General features: G+C 38.8%; 1 protein-coding gene across 1 annotated transcript; it reads left to right on the forward strand.

Annotated features, from left to right (window-relative positions):
- Positions 1 to 2,221: 2,221 nt before the first annotated feature.
- LOC132558897 (neuroglobin-like) lies at positions 2,222 to 10,530 on the forward strand. Its single transcript, XM_060223513.1, is given in 4 exon segments — positions 2,222 to 2,260; positions 2,525 to 2,712; positions 9,348 to 9,567; positions 10,245 to 10,530. Coding segments are annotated over 4 exon segments (597 nt in total). The 3' UTR covers positions 10,395 to 10,530.
- Positions 10,531 to 11,294: the final 764 nt, after the last annotated feature.

Consider the following 11,294-nt stretch of genomic DNA (forward strand, 5'->3'; position numbering starts at 1 on the left):
GAAACACTTCAATTACCCCTAACCTACTCATACCGATCCAAGGTTGCAAACACATGATTTATGTGATGATGTTTTTTCTATAACCCCGCAGACTCCGAATTCGTGCCTTTAAGGGTGAGAACAATATTAAAGCAGATTTCCGCTGTAGCATAGGACTGATTGAGGAACCACTTTCATAGGAAATGGAGGATGACGTCACGAACTCACGTGTTCTTACCGTATCAATACGAGAGAATAGGTCACGTGTGTGTATACACGTAAGCGGATAGGGTAGTGTTCAACCGGTCAGATGAGAATGGCGGTCGTTGTTTATCATTACCTGTTGTGCATGTTTTATGGCCAAAATTTGATACGGAATGGAGCCCAGTTATCTGACTTGGCTTCAGAAGAGGGACAGATAACTCGGGGCACACTACCTCAAGGTAGCAAGCCGTGACTGACAGGTCTTCATCGAGGCAGCGTCAAGACCGACCACCATTTGTAAGTAGGTAATGGGGGTCAAGGCCAGATGTTGATAAGGAGTGTCACGCATTCATCCCGTCTATCTGTGAAGAGACTGTAGGGTTTACCAATTAAAATTAGTGTATGAATGAAAGAGAGTGCAAAAGCGAGTGTGAATGTGTCTATATATAATTATACTTTATGGTACTATAAATAGCGACACATGACGTCACCAATATCATCAACACATGTAATTACTAATACCGTCAACACATGGCATAGGCTATACCATCAGCTCATGACGTCACCAATGCCATCAACCCATGGCATTATCGATACCATGATCACCTGTCATGACCAATACCGTCAACACATGGCATAGGCTATACCATCAGCACATAACATCATAAATACCATACACATATGGCACAACCAACACCATCAACAAAGCTTTACCAATATGATCAACACATGTCATCACCTATACCAACACATCACCCCTAATTAAACATATGATATGTAACAGACAGGCGTGACTCGATCAAAATATAGCATTGTGTCATGGGAAGGTGTAACAGACGGACATGGCTCGATCAGTGTTCAGAATTACGTCTGAGGAAGGTGTAACAGACGAACATGACTCGATCAGTGTTTAGAATTACGTCTGAGGAAGGTGTAACAGACGGACATGGCTCGATCAGTGTTCAGAATTACGCCTGAGGAAGGTGTAACAGACGAACATGACTCGATCAGTGTTTAGAATTACGTCTGAGGAAGGTGTAACAAACGAACATGACTCGATCAGTGTTTAGAATTACGTCTGAGGAAGGTGTAACAGACGGACATGGCTCGATCAGTGTTTAGAATTACGTCTGAGGAAGGTGTAACAAACGAACATGACTCGATCAGTGTTTAGAATTACGTCTGAGGAAGGTGTAACAGACGGACATGGCTCGATCAGTGTTTAGAATTACGTCTGAGGAAGGTGTAACAGACGGACATGGCTCGATCAGTGTTCAGAATTACGTCTGAGGAAGGTGTAACAGACGAACATGACTCGATCAGTGTTTAGAATTACGTCTGAGGAAGGTATAACAGACGGACATGGCTCGATCAGTGTTCAGAATTACGTCTGAGGAAGGTGTAACAGACGAACATGACTCGATCAGTGTTTAGAATTACGTCTGAGGAAGGTGTAACAAACGAACATGACTCGATCAGTGTTTAGAGTTAAGTCTGAGGAAGGTGTAACATACGGACATGGCTCGATCAGTGTTTAGAATTACGTCTGAGGAAGGTGTAACAGACGGACATGACTCGAACAGTGTTTAGAATTACGTCTGAAGAAGGTGTAACAGACGAACATGACTCGATCAGTGTTTAGAGTTAAGTCTGAGGAAGGTGTAACATACGGACATGACTCGATCAGTGTTTAGAGTTAAGTCTGAGGAAGGTGTAACATACGGACATGGCTCGATCAGTGTTTAGAATTACGTCTGAGGAAGGTGTAACAGACGGACATGACTCGAACAGTGTTTAGAATTACGTCTGAAGAAGGTGTAACAGACGAACATGACTCGATCAGTGTTTAGAGTTAAGTCTGAGGAAGGTGTAACATACGGACATGACTCGATCAGTGTTTAGAATTACGTCTGAGGAAGGTGTAACAGACGAACATGACGCGATCAGTGTTTAGAATTACGTCTGAGGAAGGTGTAACAGACGAACATGACTCGATCAGTGTTTAGAATTAAGTCTGAGGAAGGTGTAACAGACGAACATGACTCGATCAATGTTTAGAATTACGTCTGAGGAAGGTGTAAGCTCAGTAACCATCTGACTTATCTTCCGGACGCTGTAATTAATATCGATTAACAATTGTCTCTCTCCCTAATTGATGATTATCGTTAATCGATGCGTGCAGTAATGGACGGAACCCGGCTGATATTTAACATGGCTTGGTTACCCTACACAATGCCAGTCCCGCCCCCTCCACCTCCGTCCGGCTGACCAGTAACATTACGTGTTACACAATACGCAGCACGCCCTATCTAAATGAAACTTTTAATGGCATACTTCGCAGGTAAGACGAGTGTAAATTGGGTCAAAGTTGACAGAGTCAAGCATTATGGGATGTAGTACCAGCACAACAAACATGGAAGGGACGAAGGCTCCGCTGTCCTCTGTCGACAAAACACTCATCAAGCAATCTTGGACACAGTTCACGAATGCAGGCAGTCTTGCCGACTTAGGGTTACCAATGTTTGTCAAGTAAGCAATTAAATATTGTTGAAGTAGTTTAAATAGCATGAATTCGTAATTACATTGTGTTCACCTTGTTCCGACTGTTATATATGTTTATATATTATATTTCATATCCTATATATATATATATATTATGTTTATCAAATTAATTACCTATCATTTTAATTGGTTATCAATCTGTTTCGACATTAAAGATGTTTATTGAAAGTTAATGTGAACAGTGATAAAGTTGTATGTTAAAGGTGATAAAGCTGTATGTTTACAGTGATAAAGCTGTATGATCGCGGCGATAACGCTGTATGTTAACGGTGATAAAGTTGATATTAACGGTGATAAAGTTGATATTAACGGTGATAAAACTGTATGATAACAGTGATAAAACTGTATGTTATCTGTTAACGGTGATAAAACTGTATGTTAACAGTGATAAAGTTGATGTTAACGGTGATAAAACTGTATGTTAACAGTAATAAAGTTGATGTTAACGGTGATAAAACTGTATGTTAACAGTGATAAAACTGTATGTTAACAGTGATAAAATTGATGTTAACGGTGATAAAACTGTATGTTAACAGTGATAAAGTTGATGTTAACGGTGATAAAACTGTATGTTAACAGTGATAAAGTTGATGTTAACGGTGATAAAACTGTATGTTAACAGTGATAAAACTGTATGTTAACAGTGATAAAATTGATGTTAACGGTGATAAAACTGTATGTTAACAGTGATAAAGTTGATGTTAACGGTGATAAAACTGTATGTTAACAGTGATAAAGTTGATGTTAACGGTGATAAAACTGTATGTTAACAGTGATAAAACTGTATGTTAACAGTGATAAAATTGATGTTAACGGTGATAAAACTGAATGTTAACAGTGATAAAGCTTTATGTTAACGGTGATAAAGTTGATGTTAACGGTGATAAAACTGTATGTTAACAGTGATAAAGTTGATGTTAACGGTGATAAAACTGTATGTTAACAGTGATAAAACTGTATGTTAACAGTGATAAAACTGTATGTTAACAGTGATAAAACTGTATGTTAACAGTGATAAAACTGTATGTTAACAGTGATAAAATTGATGTTAACGGTGATAAAACTGAATGTTAACAGTGATAAAGCTTTATGTTAACGGTGATAAAGTTGATGTTAACGGTGATAAAACTGTATTTTAACAATGATAAAGCTTTATGTTAACGGTGATAAAGCTGTGTTTACAGTGATGAAGCTTTATGTTAACGGTGATAAAACTGTATGTTAACGGTGATAAAACTGTATGTGAACAGTGATAAAGCTTTATGTTAACGGTAATCAAGCTGTATGTTAACGGTGATAAAACTGTATGATTAGGGCGGCGATGAAGCTGCATGGTGGCATTGATAAAGCTAATTGGTGGTGGTGGTAGGTTTGTATGGTCGCAGATATAAGCTTGTATGGAGACGGTGATAAAGCTATATGGTCTCTGATTTGAACTTGTATGGTCGTGGTGATAGAGCTGCATATTCGCGATGAAATAGCTGTATGGTCGCGGTGATGAAGCTGTATGGTCGCGGTGATGAAGCTGTATGGTCGCGATGATAAAGCTGTATGTTCGCTTTGATAAAGATGTATGCTTGTTGTGATAAAGCTGTATGGTCGCGGTGATGAAGCTGTATGGTCGCGGTGATAAAGCTGTATGTTTGCTTTGATAAAGATGTATGCTTGCTGTGATAAAGCTGTATGTTTGCTTTGATAAAGATGTATGCTTGCTGTGATGAAGCTGTATGGTCGCGGTGATAAAGCTGTATGTTTGCTTTGATAAAGATGTATGCTTGCTGTGATAAAGCTGTATGTTTGCTTTGATAAAGATGTATGCTTGCTGTGATGAAGCTGTATGGTCGCGGTGATAAAGCTGTATGTTTGCTTTGATAAAGATGTATGCTTGCTGTGATAAAGCTGTATGGTCGCGGTGATAAAACTGTATGGTCGCGGTGATAAAGCTGTATGTTCGCTTTGATAAAGATGTATGCTTGTTGTGATAAAGCTGTATGGTCGCGGTGATGAAGCTGTATGGTCGCGGTGATAAAGCTGTATGTTTGCTTTGATAAAGATGTATGCTTGCTGTGATAAAGCTGTATGTTTGCTTTGATAAAGATGTATGCTTGCTGTGATGAAGCTGTATGGTCGCGGTGATAAAGCTGTATGTTTGCTTTGATAAAGATGTATGCTTGCTGTGATAAAGCTGTATGGCCGCGGTGATAATGCTGTATGGTCGCGGTGTTAAAGCTGTATGGTCGCGGTGATAAAGCCGTATGGTCGCGGTGATGAAGCTGTATGGTCGCGGTGTTAAAGCTGTATGAGCGCGGTTATAAATATGTATTATCACGGTTAAAGAGCTGTATGGTGGTGTCGATAAAACTGTGTTTGTAGCGACAAACCGGAACATTCGCCATGATGAACCGGAACAATTGTGCGATAATATACCCTCGCCGTAATGATTTGTTCACATGCTGAGGTGATACATATGTATAGACTAGTAAAGAATGATGATAACGCATATTTACAACCATGTGTATCTCGAGTAGAGAACGAGGTCCGGCCAGATGTGAAACTCGGACATTCATTAAGTACAACTCATATGGAAAGCATCCCAAATGTATATATCGAGTAGAGAGCGAGAGCAAGCCATGTGTACAACGCGGGTAGGGTGCATGTCACAGGTGTATCTCGAGTAGAGAACGACGGCAAATAATTTGTACAACCAGGTAGAGAACGACGAGACACACTACGAGTACAATTAAGTAAAGGATGAAGGCATGCCAAGTAAACGTATTAGACATCCACTTAGGTGGAGGTTTACATCGCTATACTAACCTGGGCTGTGCAACGTCTTCAAAGCTATGCCTATCGATGCTGAGGTTCGATTTCCGAATTACCTATTTTTTAAAAGCAGCTCGTTTGGTCGTGCCGCGGTTGGATTACTGGTTAACGCATACTGCTCACAGTGAGTTCGAATCCCAGCAAGCACGTCTTATTGATTTTTATATTTGTATTAAGGATATTCAATCTGAAATTTGACTGGTTATTTCTTCTGACTAAACCTTGGACAAAGTTTTCACTTACAGTCTTAAAATATGACAAAGATAGAAATGGGTTACTATTAGAACAGTATTTTAGTCAGTATTAGAGTGCGAAAACTAAGACATTTTCGTAATTCGAAACTTTTCTGTAATGTTCCGGATACCGGAAATAGTGGGTGCCTGCTGGGATGCATGTACAGGTTCATTATTTTGCATGGTCACTATTAGGATATGGAAATCAATGTCGAATTATGACTCAACAAAACCACTTCCGGGTCATCTGTGATTTCAGAATTCTCTGGATTCACTGTCAATGTTCATTAACAATTGTAACAAATTGGATATTATGACAAATGGAAAATTGCTATTTATTTATTTTATGTATTTTTAATCAGGACAAATAAAAATTGGTTATTGTTTATCTCATATACATAACCTGATTGTCACCCCCGAAAGCAGGTTGATAACCAAATACTAACCCGTGCACGTGCTCTGAACTGGCTGGTACTTGAATACTAACCTGTGCTCGTGCGCTCCAGCCGGGTAATACAAAACAAGGGAACCATGCGGTAATGCCTAGTTAAAAACGAGGCTGTAAATAAGGCCACGTCAGTACTCAAGTAGAGCAGACAGGAAGGCATGTCACGTGCAGAACTAAAAAACCAACAAGGGTTCTGTCATTTTTTTTACAAACCAGGTGGAGAGCAAGGCGGTATCACGTGCACAAGCATTTGACACTACATGTTTCTCCGTCTTTTTCGCTTTATATACAGAATAATTGAGGCGCCATTTTTCAACAATGTAAACAAAAGTCTGATTTGTGAGTTTGCTTGATCGTAGTATCATTTAACACTCGTGGATCAATAGACGTACTTTTTTGCAAGGCTAGGCAAAAATCCTATATCATGAAGCAAGTTTTTATGGAATGTCACGGGTCCGATACGGGTCCTCTATCGTTACAACTTCGACGGAATTGAGAGGCCGTGCTACATTGTAGCCATAACTAATCATGGGATTGTAAATATCTATCATGAACAAATATATACACGACTTTTGTGTGTTTCACATTGTTGTTTATATTAGAAAGCGTGCTCTTTGCTAGTTCTATGATGTATTTACTGTGTGTATATTTAGGTAAGTATGTAAACAGTGGAGTGGCTAACACTACAGAATTGACAGGATTTTATTGACTTTCATTCTTTATGACCACGTCCAACACCCACTAGCCGTAGCGTAGTAGTCGGGATCTACTGCCGTCCTAGTCGTTAATTCAGGAGCCAATTCCAAGTGAAATAATGAAGGGAAGCATTTCTTATTCTTCTGTCGCCATTCCAGACCGATAGACTCAAGTTGTACAAAATATGTTGTCTGTCCGCCTTAGTAGCCGTATACATTTTGCCAATACAGATTTGATGTCTGTCCGATCAGTCGTATGAATTTATTCTTTCTGCACAACAAATTGTCGAATGTTTATTTCCCGTATCGATTCGATGTCTTTCAGATCAGTCATAGGAATTTATTTCTTCTGCACAACTAAAAGTTGTTTGCATTTTGCCACTACAATTTTGTTGTCTGTCCGATCAGTCGTATGAATTCAGTATATTGTCACTACAGATTTGACGTCTGTTCTATCAGTCGTATGAATTTTGTTCGTCTGTCCAACTAAATGTCGAATATATATTGCCAGTATATATATTTGCTGTCTGTCCGATCAATCGTACAACTGTATGAATATATCATGTCTGCATAACTTACTGTCGTAAGCATATTGCCACTACAGATTGTATGTCTGTCCGATAAGTCGTATGTATTAATTACGTCTGCACAACTAATAGTCGCATGTATATTGCCACTACAGATTTGATGTCTGTCCTATTACCCGTATGTATTTAGTCCGTCTGTCCAACTAATTTTCAAATGCATTTGGCCTGTACATATATACGTTTGTTCAGCTACTATTTTTTGTCATTTTATTTGTGACGTCTGTCCAATCAGTCGTATATGTACGGATGTGACGTCTGTCTGATCCGTCGTATTTTGTCAGTACCTATGTGACAAATATCCAATATATTGGAGTATCGTCACTCCCTCGTTTGTGTTTAAGTGAACTGCTGTCATCACTTTACTACTGATTGATTTAACACATTAAGTAACGACTCTGAAACGTACCTAGCACAACTTTGCGCCATAAATTAAACTTTGAGATATTTATTGTGGCCTGTGCTTCGTCAGTCTAAAAGGTATGGCGCACTTGGGTCTGATTTGACCATATCAAAGCTAACATTTAAGTTTGAAACACTTTTCTTTTTCGCCTTACTTAGACGTAAACTGGATTGCAAATGTTCAATACCATCTGAACAGAGATGATAATTGTTTCGTACATGTAAGGTGAAAGCACGAGAACTGGAGTAAAGGGTTATCCTCGTTTTATTTATTATTGAACACACAACATTTACACGATGATGGGTTTAGATCGTTGCAATGCATTAATATTGAAAACCAGAGTAGAAAAGAAGAAAACATATTTTCGAGAGAAAAATGTTTTTATGGACTTGTTTTCTAGTTTTAGTATCATTGCTGATATTCCGTCTTTTGTAAAATTTAAAGTTAAACGTGTTCGATGTTCGTAAGTAAGACTAATGGTGTGTTGTGTTATATATAGTAACACGTTTACGATGTTCGTAAGTAAGAATGGTAGTTTGTTGTGTTATATATAGTAACACGTGTACGATGTTCGTAAGTAAGACTGATGGTTTGTTGTGTTATATATAGTAACACGTGTACGATGTTCGTAAGTAAGACTGATGGTTTGTTGTGTTATATATAGTAACACGTGTACGATGTTCGTAAGTAAGACTGATGGTTTGTTGTGTTATATATAGTAACGCGTGTTCGATGTTCGTAAGTAAGACTGATGGTTTGTTGTGTTATATATAGTAACATGTGTTCGATGTTCGTAAGTAAGACTGATGGTTTGTTGTGTTATATATAGTAACACGTGTACGATGTTCGCAAGTAAGACTGATGGTTTGTTGTTTTATATATAGTAACACGTGTTCGATGTTCGTAAGTAAGACTGATGGTTTGTTGTGTTATATATAGTAACACGTGTACGATGTTCGTAAGTAAGACTGATGGTTTGTTGTGTTATATATAGTAACACGTGTACGATGTTCGTAAGTAAGACTGATGGTTTGTTGTGTTATATATAGTAACGCGTGTTCGATGTTCGTAAGTAAGACTGATGGTTTGTTGTGTTATATATAGTAACATGTGTTCGATGTTCGTAAGTAAGACTGATGGTTTGTTGTGTTATATATAGTAACACGTGTACGATGTTCGCAAGTAAGACTGATGGTTTGTTGTTTTATATATAGTAACACGTGTTCGATGTTCGTAAGTAAGACTGATGGTTTGTTGTGTTATATATAGTAACACGTGTACGATGTTCGTAAGTAAGACTGATGATATTTTTTATTATGTTTGAATAGTGAGTATTTTATGTTACTTAAAAGCTTTGCATCATGTTGTGGTCATTACGAAACAACAGCGCCTCTATAATACATTATCATTTCACAGGTTGTTCACAGACTACCCCGATGTTAAGACGATATTCTCGTTCATGAAAGAGGGAGGCGAATCCCTTGAGAGCGAGGCAGTGCGGAACCATGCTGAGGGGGTGATGGGTGTGGTGGACTCGGCCGTAGGGGCTATCGACAATCTAGATGGCCTGGCTCCGACTGTTCGGAGTTTAGGGGCCAAACACTACACGTACGGAGCCCAAGTTGCACATTTAGGGGTAAGTGATGTCAGACAGTACATGTTTTTTTTTTCAGAAAAACTCCATAAAAGTATTAATGTCATGCCTATTTTACAAGTGTTTTTGAGAATACATTGCCTTATTGGATCACATCCGGTTTCGAAGTACAGACATGTTGACTTTTGTCCAGATCCGGTTTCGAAGTATAGACATGTTGACTTTTGTCCACATCCAGTTTCGAAGTACAGACATGTTGACATTTGTCCACTTCCAGTTTCGAAGTACAGACATGTTGACTTTTGTCTACATCCGGTTTCGAAGTACGGACATGTTGACTTTTGTCCAAATCCGGTTTCGAAGTACAGACATGTTGACTTTTGTCCACATCCGGTTTCAAAGTACAGACATGTTGACTTTTGTCCACATCCGGTTTCGAAGTACAGACATGTTGACTTTTGTCCACATCCGGTTTCGAAATACAGACTTGGTGACTTTTCATCTATATCCGGTTTCGGAATACTAACTTTTGTCTACATTTTTCTCGACATGGAAATATTCAACAATATTACACATCCATGAGTTACAAATAGGATTTGAAAACAAAAAAAATGGTTTAGATGTAACTATACATTGCATTTTTGTTCTTGACATAAAACTGAGCTTGTCCACACTTTGCCTTGGACTTGATTCCAACCATTGTGCTTTCGTCTCCACAGCCCGTTGGCGAGTGTTTGCTGTACGCCATGGAGAAGGAGTTGAAGGAGGAGTTTACGAAGGACATCAAGACGGCTTGGGTGAAGCTGTATGGTGTCATCAGTGCTGCTTTCCAGGAAGGGTTAGAGGAAGAAGGGCGTAAACAGGGATGATAACAGTGATACCTGTTAGAGTTACTTAACCCTAAGCCGTGGCTGTGAGTCGTGTGACTGTGTAGGGCCGTGTGACACCTAAGGACTGTCTGTCTATTGTCTATTTTATTGTAACCGTTAGTAAATCGTCAGTGATGTGTGGTAGAACCTTTAGTCTGTGATATATTCATTGACCATCTGTCATTGTTCAATTGTACTAAATTTATATCTTACCTTTTTTACACGACATAAACATGTATTCATGTTCGTTGTCTAAGGATATTGTTAATAAACTAAAACCCTATGTAAACATTTTGCTTCATTTGTAAATAATAACATCCTTTTATCACATGTTTCTGGATTCAACAAACCCTCACTCAACAGCATTCGTTTGTTGAACATACATTTCAATCAGACTGTTGACATTTCACACTGGAACGCGATGGTGTGGAGTACAAGTCCTCTACTGCAAAGAGGACACCAACCTACCTCAATGAAGACTGCAGGCAGCGGTTGCCCGAAGGTTATTTCAAGGTAACCATTGGTTGGTGTTGTTATTTTAGATAAAAAGAGTATAATTAATACTAAAAGAATATTTCCGATTCATATTTAAAAAATCCTAACCATGATTATCACTAATCAGCCTTTCAACCACCAAGACAAGAGATCGCAGAGGGATGTTGGCGCCCGCCATTGTTTGTTCTTTGAACGTTGGATTTTTTTCCTTCGCTACTCTGTTTTTATTCATGATTAGAAATTTTAACATTAATCCTTTGCAGAAATAGCGATAACTGAAGCTGTAGCTAGGGTACTCGACTAATACACCCGCTCCTCAATCAACAACCGCTTTGGAGGGGTTGTCCCAACATTTCTCCAAGAGGTCTTCGTTTCGTCACCATGGCAACCAAATGGAAACTTTTT

The sequence above is a fragment of the Ylistrum balloti genome, unplaced genomic scaffold (assembly GCF_031769215.1).
Source record: "Ylistrum balloti isolate Yb309-2 unplaced genomic scaffold, AGI_CSIRO_Ybal_v1 Utg370840, whole genome shotgun sequence".
Taxonomy (NCBI): Eukaryota; Metazoa; Mollusca; class Bivalvia; order Pectinida; family Pectinidae; genus Ylistrum; species Ylistrum balloti.